The 23782-nt window shown below is 39.5% G+C and overlaps 1 protein-coding gene across 8 annotated transcripts in view; it reads left to right on the top strand.

Annotated features, from left to right (window-relative positions):
* EYA1 (EYA transcriptional coactivator and phosphatase 1) overlaps nucleotides 1-23782 on the top strand; it is a 144782-nt gene that overhangs the window by 65249 nt on the left and 55751 nt on the right. For 3 of the 8 annotated variants that reach the window (XM_088176153.1, XM_088176182.1, XM_088176193.1), the window contains 5 exons: nucleotides 10279-10356; nucleotides 12243-12312; nucleotides 12686-12831; nucleotides 16838-16975; nucleotides 23485-23567. In XM_088176153.1, coding sequence (XP_088032279.1) covers nucleotides 10279-10356; nucleotides 12243-12312; nucleotides 12686-12831; nucleotides 16838-16975; nucleotides 23485-23567 — 515 coding nt within the window. The remainder of the gene's footprint in view (nucleotides 1-10278; nucleotides 10357-12242; nucleotides 12313-12685; nucleotides 12832-16837; nucleotides 16976-23484; nucleotides 23568-23782) is intronic. The other 5 variants (XM_088176175.1, XM_088176190.1, XM_088176166.1 and 2 more) reach the window with 3 other exon arrangements.

The following is a 23782-nucleotide window of genomic DNA, read 5'->3' as shown; positions in this document are numbered from 1 at the left end:
GTGCTGCAGTGGGCGCAGCAGGCGTGGGCACTCAGCATGCGATTTCCAATGTTGTTCCAAAAGTGTCCCGAGAGACAGCTTGTGCTTGGCGGTTCTGCTCTAAGCTCTCTAATTTGAAAATTCCTGTCTCTGATTGCTCTTAAGTGACAAAGAAGGAAAAGTTTTTCAAAGAAACTAGTGGAATAATTTATTTCTGAATGAGATGTGTGCCAAGAGACAAAATTTGTGAGTGAAGCAGATGCCTAAGAATCTGAAGGTGGAATTTTTACTGCTAATCTGTTTTATCTTGAGAAAATGTTTTGTTAGGCTCCTTGAGCTGCTAAGGAGACTTAAGAAAGAGTAGAGTGAACGAAGCAAAATTTCCTATTTTTTTAATGAAGGATGAAGTAAAATTATTTTTTCTGGGATTCTTGAAGCAGAATCCTGCTGAGACACAAGTGGCTGATTGTAAGGATGCAGTTGTAAGGGCTTGCTGAACAGCTCTTTCTAGATGCTGCAATGTGGGTTGCTGAATCTTCACATTTCAAATATAATATGTGAAATCAGCTTCTAGTCTACCATGCACATATTCTCAATAATGTGAAAACGCCCTCCTTCTCTAGCATAAGAGACCTTCATGTGACTGAGAAGCAGGGCGTCTAGGTATTTGCATGTTATAAATATCTTGTAAAGATATGTTAAATTTGATTTGACTATGGGTGTGATTTTGACAGGTTTCCATACCCTGAAGCACAGGATATGTTCACTAGAAGTGAGGAGGGGAGGGGAAGAAAAAAGAAGAAGGAGAAAAAAATACCTGTCCCAAAGTGAAATGGCTGCATTTCAAACAAATGTTCATTAATTCCTCTAAGGCACATTTTCAGACTTGTCTTCTATTGATGTTTTTCTGCAAGAGGATGTGGTTGAAGATAGCTCACTTTGTTAGCTAATATTTTTAGCTTCACACTTAGCTGTAAGTTTACAAAGCACTGAATGGGGATTTAGTTGTGTGATTGAGTCTGAATTTAATCTCTATGTGAAGCTTATATATAATAACTCTTTGTATGCTTAATTTCACTTTGATAGAGCAAAGTTCTACTCTTGGACAGGCAGCATGGTCTTCACTGATGGGGAAGTAACAAGGAAATTATAGACCTTGACCAGACAGAAATTTCCCAGGATCAAATGCAGAGGACTAAAATGTCTGGCTAAAGGCACTCAGAAAAATCAGTCCCAGTATGCCAGGGTGATGCTGATTATATAAATACTGCAGCATTTGAGGTTTTTATGTTCTCTTTAAGTGCATTTCTACAACATGCCCTCTATTGTAGAAAAGAGCAGGCAGTGGACACCATAAAAATTATGGCCCTGCATAACATGCCTAAGAAAATCTCTTAAAAAAATTATTGGAGTAGGGATCAAAATGCTCATAGTTTTGCCTTATCTCTAATCTTCCTTTGTCAGTGAATTGCCATGGTGGGTTGCTACTGAAGGAGTTAAAGGAACAATAACAACAGAAGCTCATAAAATTGCCATTCATTAAGTTTTATCAGACAGCTGGTGGGTATTCCAACACAGTGCCCACTTTGGTAGATACCCTTTAGAGGGGAAAGGCCGTGAGTAATCAGTAAACTTGAAAGGAGTAGGAAATCTGTTTTCCATGGCAGACGACTGCATCCAGTTTCTGCCTACGGTGATCTTTACTTTTATCTTAAGAATGTAAATCAAATCTGATGGATGGCATAGAGTGAGAAACAGAAGCCTGTGGCCCATCATGATGATGTTTTATGCAACTGAAATGGAAAAGAATAGATGAGGACTGGGAGAAGGAGCTGTTATTTTCTGAGCAACTACTTTTCATTCATTTAAGCAATACAGACCTGCTACTGCCCTTTTATTTGAGTGCTCAAGAAGGAAGGAGGGAAGGCATTGACATATCAAGTGGGAAGGGAAAATGGATAACAAATTGAAGATCAGATTTTCAAAGATACATAGGAAGGGAGGCTTCAAAGGGAGTTGGACATCAAAAATCCTTTGGAAAAAAAATGATTCTCACTCTTTAAGTACCTGCTGCAACATGAGAATGAGATCTGACACAAAGGCAGTCAGAGCTCTCCACTATGAGACTATCTGATTTGTGGCCATTAAAAAGGTTGTTTTAAGTCTGGTGAACATAAATCCATCTTCGGGATTTCAAAAGGCAGCACTGTGTGGTATGTTTGCTGTCAAGTTGCAGTATTACAGAATGGAGAAAAAATTGTTTGCAGTATTTCTTAAAGTAATGGGGGAGTAAGATGTTAAAATCTACAGAGAAGATAGAACTGGTTGTTGTTATGGCATGTGACATAGATTTCTCTAAGTAAATTATATTCCTATATATTATATTTCTTGAAATTCTAGCAATATTTTGTAGCACTCAAAATAGTCTTTCAGTATTGCAATTAAGCAATTCTCATTGGCAGTGAATGATTTTTAATTTATTCCTATTTTTTTACATTTTTTGTATTTTTGTGTGCTTTGGGATGCAAAGCTGTGGTAGGTGATGGTAATCAGACAAAATGGTGCTTTTTTTGGTGATTCTGGTTGGATTCCAGTACCTTTTAATTGCTCATTTCTGGAATTCCTGCTAATTATGTGTGCTGAAATGTCTATACTTGTATTTGCAATAAGGAACTTGATGGTATGAAACTTGTAATTGATACCTCCATATTTAGACATCCTGAAATAATAGCACACTAAAGGTAGATGTAATATTTGCCTTTCAGTAGGGTATTAGCATCAAGAGCTGTGGATGCTGACTTCTTTACTCATCCCAGAAGAGTGCAGGAGGACCATTGTTTGGCTAGAGGCAAAAACTGCAGAGGTCCTGGGCTCCCAAAAGCAAGCTGGGTGTCTGTAGAGGCTAGTAAGAATCTTCCACCTGATGTCACTTTTGGAGATTAAAAATCAGATACAGCCCATTTATGTGAAGGCAAGGGGCTGACTTGGACTGTGCTTTCTTCCCTGCTCTTCTCTTTTCTTCCTTGCTGTATTACATTGGCTTCCTTCCAGACCCTTTGTCTTACCTGTGCTTTTATTCTCCTGCTTCCCCAAGAGTCTTTCTGTCTGTTCTGAGCACATGTAGCATAATGTTCTATTATTCCTCTTCCATAGGCTCTTGGCCAGTGAAATGACTTGTTCACTTCTCTGTTGACTCAGTCGAGCAACTCCTGTTGCAAGGTCTTGGGGAGGAGACTGGCTAATAAATATTTATGTGCTTACCGTCTTTTCTACATGTATGTGCATCCATTTTTGAAAGAGCCTGTATTTCAGTCTCCTCCATAAGTTTTTCCTGAAAGAAAGGACCTCATTTAAGTGATAAGTTAATACCAATACTGGTTCCCACAGGCATTTGAGGTAAACAAAATACTCCAAATGACAAATTACTTTAAGAAAAAAAAAGAAAATCTTAGAAGCACCATAATTTTAATATAATTTGTTTTTGAAAGTTTCTCATGTAGATGTACACAGGACATGCTGTTTCAGACTGTGGATGAAACACAGTAGTATGACCACCGAGTGCAGTCACTAGACCCTCTGAGTGTGTCTGAGGGTCCCGGAGCTCCATGTGCACAGTGGTTGTGCACAGGCTGAGGGGTTTCAAGGACCTGTGAGGATGTCCACTGCTTTACTGAAAATTAGCCACAACACATCGTTCTGGGGTGGTGTCTTTCCTGTGGGACCAGCCTCTTATGCATGTATATGTAAAGTTGTGTGATTCCACACAAAACTGTCATATGAAATGTCATGTGTCATATGTCTGGCCAGTAATGCTGATGAGAAGGAAATCCAGCCCCAGCACCTGCAGAAGGAACAGAAGTAGAATGTCTTAGTCAAAGATCACACTGTAATAAGGTAGTATTTGGAGAGTCTTAGCAGATTCAGACTCCTGGCTTGATGATTTAGCATTTGCATTTGCATCTTATAATTTTCTGATGGATTTTGCTTGTCCCAAGTAGATAAAAAAAGCATGAAACTTAGTTACACTTTGGGTTAGCCACATCATTTGACCCCTGGTCAGTGAGTGAAGTACCTGTGTCTCCAGGTTTGGTGAAACAAGCTAGAGAATTTGCTGCTGCTGGTGCTGGCTGGAGGGGAATGGAAGCTAGCACTATCCCTCTCTGTCCAGGTGAATTTGGCTTAAAGTCTGTCAGTCTGGAGTTTAGACACTGGCTAAATGTAGAGCATATTATTTCCCATTTATGAAGTCTCACCTGCTTTGTCAATGTGCTTCTGTCTTCATGAGATAGTCTTGTGTCTTGTACACCTAAATGGCAGAGCAGGCTTCACTTCTCCATGCTGTTGTCTTGTCCACTTGAAGACCTCCATGTTCCCAGGAAGTAGTGAAGACAACCTTCTTTGCCCTTAATGGCTGGGCCTGTGATGTTTTTTGGCCATTCTGTCTGGCTTTGGTTAAAGAATATGAATACTATTTGTGAACACTGCAAATTGTTAAACGTGTATATGGTCAAATTCCCAACTGAAAAGAGGAAAAGAAAACAAGGAAATAGAATAGTCGACGACACTTCAAAACAGATTGGTTTTGGATATGTGCTGCCTCCATTTGCAGAGGAGAGATAAAAATATTTGGTATAATTGGACATGTGAGTGTGAAGGGATAAGAACCTTGGTTTGATTCAGATACTCTCATCTCCCAGCTGCAGTGAATTTTAACCCATGACTGTACTTGTCATGTAAATATCCAAGTTGAGTCTTGCTTAGCAGCTACAAATACTGTCCACCCTTGTCTCTATCTAGATGTTTTTGAATTTTCTTTCTGATTTTGCACTGTAGCAGTGACACCATTTCTTTGTAAATTTAAGGTTTTCACTGCTAGGTGAGGAGGTATGAGGATGTTAAAACTCTTTCACCTGAAATGCATAACATAAGAGGAAGATAAGGGTCATGGGGGTGTATGTGGTAAAACCTAAGCGTTAGCCATAGCCTAAATAGTGGAGAAGTTTTGAAGTCTCTCACATCAGAGGAGGGGAAAGCAGGGAACAGTCTGGGCTTGAACTAGAATGTGCTGCTTTGAGCAGGGGCTTTCTTTGAAAACCACACAAAAATTTAGGCTGGAAATTACCTTCTGGTAGTTTCCAGACAATGAGATTCAGGAAGAATCCTCTGCTTTGAGAAGCAGTAACAAGTAAGTTTACCAGGCTTCATGGTCAGAAGCTGATGACTTGATAGTCTCTGATAGAAAGAGACAATAATGTCCTGGATAGGAGTTAGTATAATTGAGTAACCTGTAACGTTTTTATAATTGCAAGATTCTTCACTACAAACAGAAGACTGTTTGAATAAAATCATGGAAAATATAAAATATCATCAGCTTAGAGGTTCAAGGGAGAATTTTTGTCTTGTTGTTAGTAAAAATTATCTTTATGCTTCCAAGTGAACTTTGGGTTTCTATAGTGAATACAGAAAGAAGATGGTGTCAAGCAAAACAGTGTGAATAGCAATTGATACATAAAGTACTTAATAATGATTTACACGGTGTTTAGTTACTATTATTATTTGAAGATGAAAACAGCCAAAATAGGGCAAGAGATTGTTTTTTTATGTATGTCTACAAACAAACTAACTACCACACTTACTTTCTTGAGTCTCTTGTAGACCATGAACACTGAGAGCTGTCAGCCAGGAAAATTATTTCATTTTGCCCACTTTTTTGTAAAATACAAAGACTAAAACATCATAGTGTTAATTCAATCTTAAAACTGCAGAATTAAAGCAAATCTAATGTCAGTCGTGTTTGCAATATTTCTATTCTGATTTAATGTGTATGGCTGTTAACAAAGATAAGTTCAGTAGAGCGAGCCATACATACATTTAATGTAATAAAAGCAATTTTAAAAAGATAATTTAAAACCTTGCTTTTTGCATGTTTGAAAGTGCAAATCTTTATGAGGTATTCCTACAATTTCTATGTTAGGAGTATTCAAATATTAGCTCTCAAAATCCTTATTTAAAATAGCTGGCATCTTATTCCTCCTAACACTCTTTACTGATATATATACCAGGAATTACATGGTAAGCTGTGAACTCAGAAAGTCGCTACTTGGCCAATGAACCACATGAACTTGTGGGTTCTGGTCTGAATTTCTTTCTCTCAATAGAGTTCAGAAACTGCCATGTAAGTAATTTTTTAACCACCTTTTGCTATACAGCTGACAAAACAGGGCACATTGCACTTGCAGTCTCTGGGTTCCTTTAGAAGAAAAATCTTAACAATCTATATAACATTAGATCAGCAGTTATATCTCTGAATTTTTTGGCTTTTTTTCTCCAAGTTAGCATTTGTTCTATTATCTTCTATTTTTTCTACTGTTCTGTGTGTTTTCTTACAGAGTTTCTTTTAAAGTCTTTTTAGAATCTCACAAATGACTAGAAACAAAAAATAAGGGGAAAAAATCTTTGTTGACAGTTTCTTAAGCTCCTTGATATATAAACCAAATCTATATCACTAGTTCTAAATAAGCACTGACTTTTTGCAGCAGATTGAGAAGATGTTAGTCTGCTTCTTGAACTTATTGATAATCTATTACATGAGTGGTTTGGGTGGCACTAAAACTGAGTAGTACATTGCTAAATCAGAGTCTATCTCTAGAAGTCAAGTCTGATGATTCTGTACATCTCTAAAGGTCAGTTTTGATAAAGGAGCAGCAGAAATGGGAACTTTCTTGTGTCACTTTCCACGGTCTCTGCCACAACTGAGCATGGTGTTGTCTGTTACTGGCAAGCTTGCAGTGTGTGTTGTCTAGATGTGGCAATATTCCCACTCTTTTCCCAGTGTCATCTTGTGAAAGCTTAGGACATGTCACAGAAATGTTAATTGTCATGGAAAATATGAAGAGCTGAAATCCAGAGCACCCGTAAGCAGCATATGGCAGGGCCAGATCTGTGCCCATCCAGAGCCTTGCTTCCTTGGAAAGCTCCATATCTCTCTCACCATAGATATGGATGGCTCGTGCTGCTGGGATAGACTGTGAGACTTGTGTTCTTAGGAAGTCCCTTTGCAGTTCTCTTTCCCCGTGACTCTGGGGTGAAATATGCTCCATTGCAGGTCAGTTTTGCCTTAGACAAACAAGAGACCTTCCTTTGCAGTAAAAGTACATGTAAATATTTCCAACAGGTAAACCCATGGCTATTCTTCTCCATTTATTTCTTTGTATAGCAGGATTTCAATGTGCTTAGGCTGATAGAAGGAAATACGCAGTAATTTTCAGGTATTTTGATTAAAGTGCTTGGGGAATTGAGAGTTTTTCAGTATCTGTTAATCTTTCTTAAATTCCCAGCATTCCAGGGCATATTTATTATCACCCAAGTAATGGGTATGCAGATCAAGGGATCCAAGAATAATGGGAACATCCTTTCTTATATCCTGGGTTTTTTTTTATATTCAGGAGCTAAAACAGCTGAGAGAGAAGACAAAGTTTTTATGAAACATTAGTGAGCACCTCAGTCAGCAACTAGAATTCCTTCCCATGAAGATGGCACTGCATTGTATTTCATATGTTTTCTGGTGTCTTCAGAAGTCGTATGTGTAGTAAACAGCATTCACTTTTAAACCATGTTGCACAGAAGTATTGCTCATTAGTCATAGAGACAGAAATTCCATTTCGATAATGTTTTTCTGAAAATGGTATCTTGAACAAGGATCCAAATTGGTACTCAGAGGCTCATCCAACCTGTCCTTGAACATTTTGAGTGATGGGGCAACCACAGCTCCTTTGGGCAACCTGTTTCTGTACCTCACTACCCTGAGAATAAAGAATTTCTTCCTGATATCTAATCTAAACCTACTTACTTTCCCTTTGGATCCATTCTCCCTTTTCCTGTCACTACATGTTCTTGTGAATGTCCTTCTCCATCTTTCTTGTGGGCTCCCTTCAGGTACTGGAAGGCCACAATTAGGTCATCTCAAAACCTTTTCTAGGCTCAACAATCCCAAATCTCTTAACCTTTCCTCGCAGGGGAGGGAATCATCTTGGTGTCCTCTTCTGGACTTGTTCCAGCAGGTCCCTGTCCTTCCTGTGCTGGATGCACAGTGTCTCAGAGTGTCTCAGAGAGCAGAGCAGGGGGCAGAATCCCCTCCCTTGCCCCGCTGGCCATGCTGCTTTTGAGGCAGCCCAGGATGCAGTTGGGCTTCTGGGTTGAAAGTGGACATTTCCAGCTCTCACCTAACTCCTCATCCACCAGAAATCCCAAGTTCTTTTCAGAAGGGCTGCTTTTTATCTGGAACTGACACTGTATTTCCCTATATTGCATGAGGCACTTCAGCCTAGTCCTCAGACAGCTAATTTGCAGTGATCCAAAAATGAAGAACATGGAATATTTTTTTCTCCAATAGAGTAGAGGAAGAGTTTGGAGAAAGCACATACTGGGAACTTCCATGCTTTACTCCAGGTTAAGTTGATCTGTCTTATCTTCCTCTCTTTTCTCCCACCACAGAGACCAGCTATAGAAGAAAGCATCTTTCATTGTTATTTCGAAAGTACAATTGCATTATGGAAGTTGGGTTCAGAGGACTTGTGAATTCTTGGGAAACTTGAAGTAGTTGATGAGAGAAGTATGAGTCTGACTGTAAAATGTAGCTACGATAACCTTCTAGGAAAAAGCAGAAGATAATGTAGATGCTATCATTTTTCATATCTAGATTGACAGACTATAGAACATGTGGTAAAAGTCTGGTAGTTTCTGAAAAATTACTTGTGATAGACACTTTGCAATAAATATTTCATTGTGCTAGACTTCCAGTATTTAGTCATTAGATGGACGGTGAATAACTTAGATGCTGAGTTTTTAAGAAATTGGAGTTATGGTTCAGATCATGAATGCGCTTTTGGAGTGAACCTTGTGGCCACCTTTTCTTACCACATTAATTTCCCTTAGGGAGTCTCTTAGCCTTCACTTGTTTTAAAAAAGATGCTTTGCAGAAGTGCAGCTGATGTTCTCAAGCTGAATAACTGCTCCCAAAAATGCCCAACCTCTGGACATTGGGCCCTCTGCCCCAACCATTTCACTTAATGAAACTTTCCTTAATGGACTGCATTGCTTGTTAATGCAGACACAGCAGTTTTGTGTGCAGCTAAGCATTGACCTCCCAAGTTAGCAGACAAAAAACCTGCTTGAGAGTCAAAAGAAAATAATGGACAAGTAGTAAAATCTTGAGAGATTTCTTTCAAATCCCATGGAGGAGGCTTGATGAAGGAAATAGGCATGCAGAAATAAGAATGTGGATTGGCAATGAAAGGAAAGGTCTTTCGTGAAAAGAGGGAAGTCCCTCTGCCTCACCCAAATTTCCAAACTTGGTACCAAAGATTTCTGCTAGTGATGGTTGCAATTCCTGAACACACATGTATAGACAGACTGTATAGGGAGTAGCTATTGGTGCTTATTTTGCATCCATGCCAAATCAGCCCCATCCTTGCTCTTTGGATCAGGATATTGCCCTGATCTCAACATTACAGACTTTTCACTGGACTGACAGAAAGGGAAATTGTTTATTTACTTGAGGTTTTATTAAAAGTCATTAATTGATTATTAATTATGAATCAGCACGAGCCAGGCAATTATGTATTGGTCTCTTTCTTTTTTAGTCACAGACGGCTGCATTATGTTGTGGATGCAGAGAGATAAAATGTAAAAGCATTCTTTGAAGTATTTAGTGAGGACTGTGTCCTCTTGTTTTATTCCGGGTTGTTGAGTATAAAGTTGGTTTTCATTTTGAGAGGAGAAATCCACCACAAAAAAAGTGTTTTACTTCATCACAAATTCTTAATTTTCCTCTGAAAAAATAATTTAATTGGAAAAAAAATTTGAACAGCCCTCAGCGAAAATAATTTAAAAATAATTTCCTCTTTTGTCTTATTCAATTTGCTGTCTTTCAAGCCTGTAAACGCTGTGTGACCTGATCTAAATGTGGATCCTTATTGTTGGGTCTGCAGGATTAAGAGGAATCAGGACAGGTGCAGAGAGTTGCATGGGGACTTCTGGTTTGTTACAGTGGCTCTTATTCCTTGGGGACAGGAATAACCCTCTCGATCATCTTATATTTGTGTGTAAATCATAGCTGGCAGTATTTTGCACTGTTTGTATACACAAATACATAAAATGCAAAATATTGATAGCCATGATTTAGAACATTTTTGGCAGATTTTTGCTTTATTGAGTTTGTGTTTGTAGTGAGTGTGTGTGTGCATGCGCCTGCAAGAATATTAGGAGGATATAGAATATCTTCTGTTTATATTTCTATAGTTAAAACAGAACCAATGAACAGCAGTGAGATTGCTACTACTACCACAGACGGGGCTTTAGACAATTTCTCAGGATCAGGTAAGGAATGAACAAAAGTTTTAAATTCGCAATTTTAAAATTTATTATTTTCTTATCCTACGTGGTCTAAACCTGTGCAGCTTTCTTAAAAAGCCTTTTGTATTTTCTAGCTTATGCCTGTTTCTCTTCATTTTAGTCTAAGTCAACAGGAGTTTTCCCCAAGTAAGGAGCATCATAATATCAGGCTTATTAATGTCCATTGGTGTCTTTGGTGGGGGTCTCACTAGGGAGTATTCTTACTTTTTGTAAGAGTAATTACTTTTGTACAGAGTAATTACTTTTTGTTTTCTATGACTAGACATACATGCCTCTGTGATTATTATTCTAATTGAGGGGTAAGTCTTCCTCACTTACTGTAATTTATTATTACCAAAGTATTCATTCTTTTGTCAGGCTTCTTTTCTTAGAGGAAGCCAAATGCATCTTGGTTTCTGACATAGAGGGTACAAACACTCTGAGGACAACCGAATGGTTTGCTCAGTTTTGCACACCTGTGGAATAACTGTGGTATTTCTAGTGCATTGGTTTTATTGTGCAAATCAAATCAGAAAAGGATCTAATAATATATTGTGGGATTACATTTCTGTAGTAGCAAAATTTGACATCTCACAACCATTCAGACTCCTGGTAGCCAGCCTTTTCCTGGTCTTGTCACAGCCTCCCTTTTCTGCACAGGCTGTTGAGTATGAAAGCATCAAGCCTGAAAGCCCAAAGAAAGGTTTCTAAGGTATTTTAATTCTCTGAAAGAAGAAAATATGATACGTACCTAATAGTAGCTACATCCATCTGTGCTGATCTGAATAAAGGTTGGACTGTAACATTTGGTACATCTGCAAGCTCACAGACCACAGAAAAGAAAAATTATCAGGTGTAGAAGGCACAGAAATAGTCTCCCTGCTTTCCCCCCCAGAGTGTAAAGATGATGGATTTTGCCTGTAGCTGGCCAGGAAGGGGGTAGCTGGCGAGGGGTAATTCTGCATGCCTTGTTTATTTCCAAGCAGTTAGCAATAAGGCCTGTTGTTTCTCAGGCTGTCTGATTTTACAGTAGTCTCATAACCCGCCGCTGACCCTTTCCTTACAAAGGCTTCCAAGCCCACCTTGGGACCTAGAGGAGAAGTGACACCCAGACAGTAACCAGAAGGGCTCCCAGAAATCCTGCCTGGAGCAGAGGTGCCACGCTCTGAGCAGCACCCAGAGATGCTGGCAGAAATGGGCTGTGTTGGTGGCAGGCTCCATCAGCAGCGCTGCTCCAGGAGCGGCTCCGGGCGCAGCCTCCTCCGCTTGTGGGTTTCACTAACAGCATCTGCTCCTTGGGCATCCTTATGCAATACTCACTTGAGGGGCTCAAAGCGTTTTAGACAGCAGATAAGGTGGAAGAAAATAGAAATGCAATAAAGTAATACATAGTCTGTATTAGGAATTTTTTTTTTTTTTTAAAAGAGGCGCGTGCTCTGAAGCGGGCCATGTGTTTTCAATCGAGGCATGCATAAAGCTCCTTCATAAAATGTAGGTCTTAAATATTCTAAAAGTTAATAAAATGTTGCACTTGAGATATCAGCAATCCTTTGAAACTATGAAGGGAAATGTTTCCATTAGGAAATAAGTTGTTTGCATTGAAAATGTTGCCTGTGTGCAACCAAAGAATAAACTATGGCTCAGGAATTGTACAAAGGGGCAATTTAGTATCTGAGATTTGCAATCAAGATTTTAATGTTAAGCATTCCTGTATAGTTCCTCATAAAATATTATTTTCTATCCAAGGTATCAATGATATTTGAATTTAATTAAAATCTTGTTAATACTCTGAAATTCTATTAGGAAAAATAATATTTATCTTTGGTGTGTGTATTTACACTTCTGTATGCTTTCTTTTCTCCTTGGTGCAGCAATTGGAAGCAGTGGTTTCAGCCCAAGACAAACACACCAGTTCTCCCCACCACAGATTTACCCTTCCAAGTATGATATCTTTTTAAAATAATAATAGTAGTAGTAATAATAATAACTGGAATAGGCAGATTTTAACCTCATTTAAAATAATAATTGAGTCCATCTGTTAAGCCATAATTTAAACCACAGCAGCTTCTAGGGAAAAAAATACTTTTTTTTTTAATGCTAAGAATGTGTTTGAAAAATATTTGTAAAGTTCTTATTTCACTTATTCTTTTGTTATTGATTTCTTATTGTTTTGTCTCTTAAAGTTTCTGTTGTCTAGCACAGCCTATGATTATGTGTTAATGAAGCAGCAGGATTATAATAAGGCTAAAAATAAGTACAGGCATGTCTGTCTAATGCAGTGTCTGTCCTATTTTCTGTCATTTGTAATCAATAGCAGACCCTACCCACATATTCTTCCTACCCCATCTTCACAAACGATGGCTGCGTATGGGCAGACTCAGTTTACAGCAGGAATGCAACAAGCTACAGCCTATGCCACCTACCCCCAGCCGGGACAACCCTATGGAATCCCTTCCTATGGTAAGGAATCACGGCCGTGTCATTTTGTTCCTGAGGTAAATGGTTTTTTAGATCAAGACTGTGTGACCCTTGGGTTAGTACTTCGTGGGACAGCTGTGCTCTAGAGAATTTCTTGTGGAAGACTGTAATTTTCCCACCTTGGAGTGAGTGACGCTTAATTTATGTATTAAAGAGCTAAAAAGGTACTCAAGAAGGTGAAGCCATTTTAGGATCAGGAGGAGAGGTTCATTAGCTTTTTGTTGGTGACATCAAAAATACAGCAGTGAAATGGGAAAAGAGACCTCAGGGCTTCCATGGCACAGGCCCAGCCCCTGGTGACTTCCACAGGGCTCTGCTCCCCAGCTGTGGTGAGGTTACATCAGAATGTAAAAGTCTGAATTTCAGCTGATACAGATTACTAGAACCCGGATGGATCTGTGAGGCTGTGCTGATTTTCAGCAGGCAAAAAAAACGGATTCAAAAATGCCTCCATCAAAAAAAAAAATCTCACTTTCCAATGTTTTAAAACTCCCTGGAGGTGAAAATTGAGGTAAATTGCCACTAAAGCTCTGTCTGCCTGATGAAGGAGATAGTACTAAGTAGCAAATATTCTCCCAAAAATTTAATTTAAAAACAAGCTGCAATGGGTGAGACCATTTTCCTGCCAGACTGTCTGCTGGCAGACCACATAGCAGTGCAGCAGCGAGGATGCATTATTAGAAAATAGGTCTTATATTCCTCTGGGGGAATATATTAAAAATATACAATCCACATGCTTTGAGCAGTACATTTTGTAAAAATGCGTTCAGATAATTTAAGTTTTATAGCAGAAGGACGAACTCACCATAGAAGCTGTTCACTTTAAAATTGTTAAAAAGTTTTAAGCGCAAAACTGGTGAATCTCTCATCTTGAAGTCTGCAAGTTGAAAATCCACTGGATCTGAAGTATATCCTATGGCAGATTATAGTGAACATTAGGTTAAAGAAATACATTATTTTCCCCCTTACTTTAAAATAGGTTTCTAAGTATAAATTGCATGTTTCAGTTCGAATGCATATATTTTAAACTTACACTATGAGATGGAGAGTCTTGGACAACCACACACACACAGAGGAGCTCCTGTTGCTGATGAGAGCTTGTCTGTTAATTCCATCTGGACCAAGTGGGATGATAACAGACAGCCCTTTTCCCCACCCTGCTTTTGTTGACCTGTTTCTCCTGTGGACACCTTGTGTTCATACTTGGCTGACTGCTAGGCTTGGGCAGCCCAAACAGTGACTTTTTTGTTTTTCGCTTGGTTCCTCTGGATTAAATCCTGACCTCACTGAAGTCAACTCTAAAATTCCCACTGACTTCAGCCAGGCCTTGATTTCACTACTTGAGTTTAGCTGTCTCACTGTCGTCGGAGCTGTAATTGAGAGTTGCTTTACTTGGCAACTGCTTGTGGGGGTTAACATGCTTGCCTGCTCTTTTGTTTTGGTTTGGTTTTTTGCCTAGTCCATCCCCCATGCCTAGGACTTCAGATAAATTTGCAATGTTTTACATTGCAGAGCTACTTTTGACCACTGAAATCCTCAGCTCCTGAGCCAAGAGAATTTTTATGTGTTTTGTTCTTTTCAGACTTGTGCCTTGTGGCTGGTGCTAAGGTGCTCCTTGCTGATCTACTTTATTGGAGTAATATTTAAAAGCAAATAACTTAAAAATTTTTGGGACTTGGCATATGTTTTTGCATATATAAGGTATGCCATATAACCTATGCTCCCAAATGAAATTTGGGAGCATTAGGACACTCATTTGCAAATAGGCAAGAACTGAAGCCTTGCTTAAAGCCTAAATTCTATTCTGCAGTTTAGACCCCATGTACCCTCTGTCTTGCCTTTCTTTCGTCCAGGCAGAAATCTTACAGCAGTCTAAAGGGAGAAGACTTATGTGTATGTGAAAGGAAAAACTGAGTTGAGGCCTCCTTCATTTTTATTTCTTTACTCTGTGTCTACTGGAAGAAAGAGTGTTCATGAGTTCCTGTATCAGCCTGCCTCAAGTTTTTTCTTTGGAGTGAAGTTTGGGAAGGTGCTGTCTCAACTGTACCTCTAGCCTCTTCATTTTTCCAGCTCCCCACCTCCACAGCCATGCAGCCATGCAGGCAGGAAGGGGGGTGGAGGGGAATGCCATTGACAGCTGCTGCCCTGGGGCTCCTGGCTCTGCTTCATCTGCAAAGCCCCTGAGGAGGCTGGAGAATTTCCTGAAGCTCTTTCCTCCTGCCTGTTCCAGCACCAGCATCTAGCAAAGGCTTTGCTTACCAACTTCTTTACTTTCCAGATCTTGGCAGTCCTCTTGTGTCGCTGTCCCTTCCCACTTCCCTGAGTACATTAGACTTGGGAGAAGGGAGCATCAGCGTTTGATGAGTGAAGGCTTTCTGGATGAGAGGAAGTGTGAGAGTTAAGTCCCAGGAGATGAAAGGCTCTTTATAGCATGGAGGTTTGCAAAAGGGCATGTCAGTGCCAAGTTGTCTTCACTCAAGTGGCATCCTCCTACTGCAGCTTTTGATCATCTCCTCCTGCTCCGTCTGAGATGGAGAGCTGGATCAGGCTGTTAAAGGAAATTTAGACTAGAAAATTAATGCTTGATTTAGGTCAACTTTCTCTAAGCCATATTTAATCAGCATTTCAGAAGTCTTTAAACAGACAACAAATAGGGATTATTGATAACAAACGATCCATAGGAGGAGTTTCCCCCTTGGAAATGAGGTGTCAAGATTCGTCATTCGAACTGCTTAATTGTAACATGAAACAGAAGAATCAAGTAAACATCAGGGAAAAACAAGCAAACAGGTTTATCTCGGCAGTTAGAAGGTCTGGCAGAAGGAATTAATTAATGACAACAGTTGAAAAATAATTACTTAGATGGTAGAAAATATACTGCCAATACAGTAACTTCTGAGCCTTCTTCTACCTTGAAACATTGTTGAATATTGTCTAAAGAAAAATCCAACCAGGAAATGGATGTACATTAACAGTAATTTTCAAAGGAATGTTACTAATTCACACTTAGGTAATTCAGTTCAAATATTGTTGGTTTCTGAACAATGAGCTATCACTGAATGCCACAGTGAAACCTAAGAATATTGTATCACTTTTCCATTACTTTAGCTATAATTATTTTTAAATGGTAGTTCATGTTGGGACAACCTTATAATTAAAACTAAGAGAAAGAAGCTGAATTGTGTGAATTTCCTCAGTATTTTGTGTGCTGATATTTGCTTGCTCATTGCCTTACAAATTGAGGGAAGAATCACTGAAACGGGGCAGCAAGTCATTCATTGATCAGACTTTGGATTCTTTTATAACTAAATTTAGAAATGAGAGAGTAATGTGGTGTGTAATGGATTTCTCTGTCAGTGCAGATTAATGACTCTGCTATGTTTTTCCCAGTTCAGGAGATTGCTTCAGGAATAGTTCCTGTCTCTTAGGTGCTTATTTGTTAAGAACTGAATTAGTGTTTAATTACCTTTGAAAAATCATCATTGCACTTAATACTGCTAGTTCCCTTTATCCACTTCTAATTCTTTAAAAAATCCATTCTTGGAGCTGTGTAATTTTCATGTAGGAGTAATATACAATGCAATTCTCAGTTATGTCATTAATGGGTAGATGGCAGGAGAGCTTGGCTATGCTCTGCTCCATTAAATTCATATAAAGTTGCTAATCTACCTCTGTGTAATGTCATGAATATATGGAAAAGTTTGCCTCTGGCAGGAAAGGAAAAAAGGAATAATGCAACTTCCTGTTCATGTATAAATTTCTTTTGCAGTTATTGGAAAGACAGTTTTGAATTTAACCTCTCCCTGGTGAACTTCAGTTTTCAGTGTGCTTTTAGACTGCCCTTGCCCTATTAATTTGTGCATGCTCTCAATATTTGTTTTCTCAGGCAATAGTAGGTATATGTTAAAATGACTGTTAATTAAGTGATTTTATTTTCCATCCCTGTTTGAATATGAACAAATAGATTTGCTGTCACTAACTGATTTAGGTGCATTGTGGGCAGGCATCAAGACAGAAGGTGGATTGGCACAGTCACAGTCACCTGGACAGACAGGATTTCTAAGCTACGGTGCCAGCTTTAGCACACCTCAACCTGGACAGGCTCCCTATAGCTACCAGATGCAAGGTCTGTATAAACAGATACTACCATTAATTAGATATAGCTAATGCTATGGTGGGTTTTTTTCCTCCTTATTTTGTTATATTCCCAAAATAAAAATGAATGTTTGCTTGAGCACTTAACTCTGATTTTATAGCAGTTGGAGATGAAATGATGATTGCCTTTGCTGAGAGAGCAACAGGCCAGCTCTCAGCAGTTTGGAAGATCCCTTGCTTCATTAAATTTTAAATAGTGAAGTGTTCTAGTGTTCTTACAGTAAAAAATGTATCTCTGAATAGCAGTAGTTAAACAAATAGTGAATGAGACAAAGCTAGTCCTGTAAAACGTGACAGGATTATGAATTTAGGAAGTGCCAAATATAATTTGACACCTGAGCGTGTTCGAGGAGGGAGAAGATAAAAATACCTACTGCAGCTGTGGAGGTAGCTAAGTAATGATTGAAGTCTGTTTCTTTGAAGTCTATTTAAAAGCTGTAAGTCTTTGTATGTGCAGGCTATTATTATCAATTATATTTTGTAGCTGTACTTGCCTGTTTAGTTTACTTAATGTCTTTCCACCTTGTTCTCCCAATTCCTTTCCCTCTTCTGTATTGAAAAGTCACGGGGTGTGCCTGGTTCTGGATTGTTCACCACTTAATGGATATTTAAAAAATCTTTGTTTACCAGAAATAGCTAATTTGGGATGTCTGCAGCAGGCCTTTTCACCCCTGAATCTGGCAGTAGGTATCAGGTGTGTTGCAGATTTTGGAATTATTGAAATAAGTCATCAATCACAGAAATGGGCCACATTATTTTAATAAATTTAGCACCTTTGTATATTATCAAGCTTAGTCTATACTGTGCCACCAAGTAAACGCTATGAAATGTCTTGAGGCAGAAGTGCTTTCAGAGATTAAGACAATAAGAATTTGCTTTTGTTCCACAGCTTTAAGGATATGTTGATCCAGTCCTTTGGTCAGATACAAGAGATATGTTTTTCTGTTAGTTTTTTTTAATCTCATTTTGAACTGCGTATAGAGTAGCTCCATAGGGCAGAAGTGACCATCTGACATCTGAAATATTGCTGGCTTATAGTGTGCTCTGACAAGCAAGAGGGACTGGACCAGAGTAGCACAAGGATTTTCATCTACATGCTGAATGGTGATGTCTTCTCCTCATCAGAGTAAATGCAACCAAACAAGGTTACTGGTGTTGCTTTCTGCAGACGGCTACACAAAAAAACTCAGACAGCAAACACGCCTCCACAGCCACCTTCCCCCCCTCCAAAAATCCTAGCTCTCTGTAGGAGAGAGCTCAAAATACTTGCCAGCAGTGGCTAAAATGAACTTCTGAATCAACATTTCAACTTTTAAGGAGCTGATAATTCACAGTCACTAGGAAATGGTGTTATTCAAAAATCATGTCTGTGCTGCCTATAATTTCTATTGCAGTAGTGCCTTCATGCCACAGTCATACACTGGGATCCTGTTGTGTTAACTTCCACAGGCAAATAAAAATATAGTCCCCATAGATGTTGGAGGTTAAAAATAAACACACAGGCTAGAAGAGCCTAATGAAACAATAAAGCTGACACTGTTTATGTATAATAAACCGTTGGCACCCCATACTGGTTATCTAACAGCTCTAAAGGTGTTTTTTGTAAGATATCAAGCAGAAGGATGTCAATAAAAAGGGATTTTAGGCAAGAGAGGGAAATAGTTTTGCAGATGTCTATGGGAAACTCATTCAATAGAGGGAGGGAAAAGGGAGCAGCATAGGAGAGTGCTTGGAAAATTTTAAGTGAATGCTGTAAGTAATGTGAATGCTGGCATTAGTAGTGCAAAGCTAGGACTCTGTCAATAGATTGCATAAAGTCTGCCATAAAGGATATTGCTTTTTTTTTTGCTATATGCAAAATTTGTGTAAGATCGGAACTGTCAAGCTCAGCAAAGGGTGACAGTTGTCAAGAGATGGAACAGTAAGATCTTGGAAAGCATTTCAGCTGTATACTTTGAGAGGCAAGGATCTTAAAATATTCTGTGAAAAGTAATATGTTAAAGATGACCCAATTGTGAAGCTCTAATAATGAAAGGATCAGAAGCATTTATTTAATGATGGAATTGTCTGCAGGGCTTAGGGAGGAGGGGGTCTTAGCCTGGTTTCTGCTCTAGCTGTGCTGTACTTGGGCTGAGAGCTGCCCACCTCTGGAAGTCAATGGATCACTGACAGTCTGGCTTGGGCAGAAGAGCCCCAGGTCAGAGTTGGAGCATCCCTGTGGTGTGCATGTTCTTTCTGTTGTGCTCATAAACAGCACAGTGTGTGGGTGAGGGAAGGACTGGTCTTCTACAGAAATCTTAGAGATCATAAGAGTGGAAATAAGGAGAATCTTTCAAATTAAAGGACTGGTGGAGCTGTTAGTTGCTAAATAGAAAAGGACCACATTGCTGAACAGGTCTTTCTTGAAGTTAAATGTTTGACAATATATGTCTATACTATACATGACAATATATGTCTTTGCAATATTTTCATTAAGTATACTTTTGTATTTGAAACAACTCTAAATTGACTTAATTCTTCCTTTTGATTGAACAGCTGTTGAAAGTAAACAGGAACATTTGTTTCCCTTTCCTGATTTAATTTTGGAAGGAGAACCTATCCATAATTTCAACTATTATTTAAGCACAAAATTGATTCTCATGACAGAAGACGGGGTTAGTGCTGCTGCTGTTCAGTTGTTTGTGCAGAAACCTCCAGAGAGGAGAATGAGTTTATTCTCCCTTTTCCCTCTAGCAGTATATGGGCAGGCTGCAGCTTCAGCCTTGTCATAGCCTGCAATAGCTGTTCTTCATCTTCTTCGTGCAGCTGCTGAGCTGCTAAATGGAGATAATGGATCCCACAGCCTACTTCACAACCCAGCGTTACATGACAGCGCGCTCGGGGCCCGCTGGCATTCCTGCCTGCAGCAAAGGGGATTTCCTAGCGGCCTTGCAGTTGTCCTGCTCGTGTTCCTGGACTGGGGTTACCTCGTGCTCGAAAGCTTTGGAGTTAATTCTGGTTCCTCTCCCTGGGATGAATGTCTCCCTGCAATGTAAGACGCTGCCTCGCGGTGCGTGTGCAGCCAATTAAACCCAGTGCTTTTCCTGACCCTGCTAAAATTACAGCGTCATTAGTCACTGAACAATAGTGGGGGGAGAGGCTGCCAACTTATGAAAATTATAAGGAGAATTGCTGCCTGTGACTCCTTGCTAAGTTTATTCTGGTAATTGGATTTTTGTTTTTCACAAATCTATAATCTTGGTGATGGAGGGTGCATAGGGGAGAGAGTGAGAAGGGGACTCAGGCGGTTCAGACACCCATCTCCCCACTCCCCTGCCCCCTCCCTTACTCTGTTTAACGAGTGTGTTCCTTAAGCTGTTTTTCATATAAGTTGCTTCATAGACGTTGAAAGACCACTTACATGACTAATGGCTGTGGGAATGGGCCGTTGTTCCTATATTGGCAGAGTTATAAGGATTGCACAGTGAGGATAAATGGAGTGGAGAAGGGCTGGGGGAAACAGCAAGGAAAGAACTCCATTTGCAAATGTCTTATTTGAGTCTCCTTTGATTGTGATAAAAAGCATGGCTTTTACCTTCCACCCAAGTACTCTACCACTGGAAGGGTGCTAGTCCTGTGATGAGCATTGTTTTAGTTACCAAGGCTGTGATGATAGAGAATAGCTATCCAATTGGTTTGGGAAATCAACTGTAAAAAAGTAAACGTTAAGGTATTTGGTTATTATTATACAGTATAAAAATATTGTGCTGGATGGCTAAGCAGTTACTAGGACAACAAGGGGGAGTTTGCCAAGGATTTTTAAACACTGTAAGCAAACGGAAGAAACCTTGAGTTTAAATAGCCCATCTGGCCATCTAAGGCTTTCCCAAGAGAGCTGCACTAAACTTCTGCCACATACATTGTACCCTGATGATAGACATAGCCCGTGGCAAGGAGACTGAGCTAGGAAAGCCAATGGGCTTCTGTGGCCAATACACGGGGGAGGACCTTACCCCATGCCCATGGCAGCGCAGGGCGCGCCCTGCGCCTGGAGTGCGCCCTGGTCCCAGCAGGGTCCGGCCGCCTTCCGATGCTGACTGGGATTCCCAGCTTTAATGTGGGTCAGAGCTCTTTGCAAAATAGACCTTTGACCTGCAATTTACAGCTTTTATCACATTTTAAAGCTATGTAGCCAGCCAGCTTAGGTCGGTAAATCTCGCATGTTTTGTAGTCATTCTTATTTTTGTGTTTGTTAAGCTAAGGCAGGATAGCGGCTCAATGCCATGTTATGGCTGAATATTTGAAAAACAATTTGCAAAATCATGAGTATTTTAAAAACAACTTCAGGCCTGTAGTTCTGGGTGGCCCACAGCGCTGTTTCTGAGAAACCTGCTTCATGTTTGTTACGGTCTAGGAGACCCTTACCCCTCCTCCATAGAAGCCAGTGCTGACCAGGAGATGAAAGAGAGATCTGCATGTTAGTGTGTGTGTGTCTTTGTCTGAGAGGGAGAGATGTTGACTGGCATGTAATTACTTTTCTCATTTGCTCTTGCAAATTATTTTCCAAACTTTCTGAGGAAAGATAATGTATTCCTCAAACATAGTCTGGAATTTTTTCTACTTATAACTATGAGAGGCCTTTTATATCTTTTTAGACTGGCTCAATCTGTGCACCTTTAAAACCTGGGTCTGAATGTATTACTGCATCATTCAAAAAACCGTACAGAAATGAGACAGTGACTTACATTCTTCCAGCCAGAGCACTATTAGAAATAAAATATCATTTCAAAGTTTTGCAATTTAAAATATTTTTCAGCTCTATTTTGGCTTTTGTGTTTATTACAATAAAAAAAATAACATCTGTTTTCCAATTTTAAATTAAATTTAAAACAACATGTTTTTCTCATTAGTACTGTTTATCTGTACTATCTGCTAAACTTGGATGTCAACTCTTCTGCTGAAGTAATCTGATTTTACTTCACAGGATTAGTAGCATCTATCAAGAATCAGAGATTTTGTTCTAGTAGAAGATAGAAGAGAAATGTTTACAGTCATTTCATACATTAAGTTTAAGCTTCATTCTTTACTCCCACTGCTGTTGGACTTCTCATCTACTACTCTGAGGCTTAACTTGTATGTGCTTTTAGTAATTTTTATAGTCAAAACATTTAAATATTTTTCCTTCTGACTTCTCATAGCTACGATACCTATTGGTTAGGTGTTTTTCTGTTTAAGAAAAGTAAATAGCTCACAAATGTCCTTCAGGGGTTGTAGTAAGTGCCGACCTCTGCCTGCATTCTGTCCTCTTTGGAGTTGCAAGAAATGTTGTTTCTCCCAGTGAGCAACCTCATTTTGGGTTTGGTTGTTAATTGCGTTGTGTCGGGTACATCAGAGGATTGGTGCATCTGTGTGCCTGGCTCCCTGTTGATTTTCATCCCTCCTTGTCTCCTTTGCTCACCTGCAAGTTTTGCTCCCAAGGTCTCTGTATGTCTTTGCACTGAGGCAGATTTTGGTGGTGAGGGAGGCTGTAAACAACCTGCACACTTTAATAACCTGTGCCGACTGGTGCTCTCCTGCTGGATGGGTTCAATAGGTTGCCTCATTACAGACTTTGTGGTGGCTTATGTAGCTTCACCCTGTGCATCCATATGTCTCAGCTGGTGGCTGTGTCACTCCTGGGTTACAACCAGCAAGGGCAAGACAGCTGAAAGGGGGTTGCTGCCCTTTTAGTGGAACAGCTTCTCAGGTTGGGTATTAAACGAGAGCCCCATCTGTCTATTTTTGGTGGCTCATGAAAGCTGGACGAGGGAGATGGAGGCAGTAATTCAGTCTCTAGGCTAAATTCCATCTTGGGTCTCCCTTCTCAGAGAGGTACTTTTTTTCTCTTGTGTCATGCCTGGTACACTGTGTCAAAAGAGGAAAGGTTTGCTGCCCAAGGCTGTCTCTGATCGATTAGTGAGTCCTAATGGCTTTGCAGTGGGACTGAGCTGTTTGGAGCAGGGAGTCACAGCTTTTGCTGCTCCTGTGGGGGGCTGAGGCTCGGGGAGGGGAGAGGACACAGTTCTCAAGGGTGGGAGGAGGAACAGAGCCACCAGGCTTTCATGAGGGGAGGTGATGTGTCTCTGGCCAAAGCTTGCCCTTATTGTTCAACAGCAACAACAACAACGAGGCAAAGAAGTGCATTCCACAGTGCTGGAGTGCTGGGTTTTATTCAGAAGGGTGCAATAGCTTAATTTTCAGTCAGAGATGAGGTGGGTACAAAATTCCAGTTGAAATTTCAAGGTTTTTTTTGTTTTGTTTTTTTTTAATTACAATAATGAAACACAGAGTGTAAGAACTATGAATTATCACTCTCTATGTATTAACATGTTATAGAGCTGAATTGGTCAACATGTGGAAAATATTACAAATATGCCATAATGTTATGATATAATCATGTGATGGAAGTTATTTTCCAATACTTTGTTTTAGTAATTCACATAATTTTTTATTTCATTTCAGGCAGCAGTTTTACAACATCATCAGGAATATATGCAGGAAATAATTCACTCACAAATTCTACTGGATTTAATAGTTCACAGCAGGTAAATTTGTAAATAGGAGTTCAGCAAACTTTGGCAAACTTAGAATTCTCATCCACTGAAAAAATGTAGCCCTTAAATAGCTTGTTGAAAGAAATTGTCATCCTTTCAAGTTAAACTAAAGTTTATAAATGTTTTTCTTCAATCTGTCATCTTCTGGTACTAAAACTAATTGTCTGAGTTTGATGTTCTTATTCACACATCTTCAGCAGTGTGTC

The sequence above is a fragment of the Sturnus vulgaris genome, chromosome 1, assembly GCF_052056855.1.
Source record: "Sturnus vulgaris isolate bStuVul1 chromosome 1, bStuVul1.hap1, whole genome shotgun sequence".
Classification (NCBI taxonomy): Eukaryota; Metazoa; Chordata; class Aves; order Passeriformes; family Sturnidae; genus Sturnus; species Sturnus vulgaris.
The sequence above is the reverse complement of the archived record's forward strand: the minus strand, read 5'-3'. Positions and strand labels throughout refer to the sequence as shown.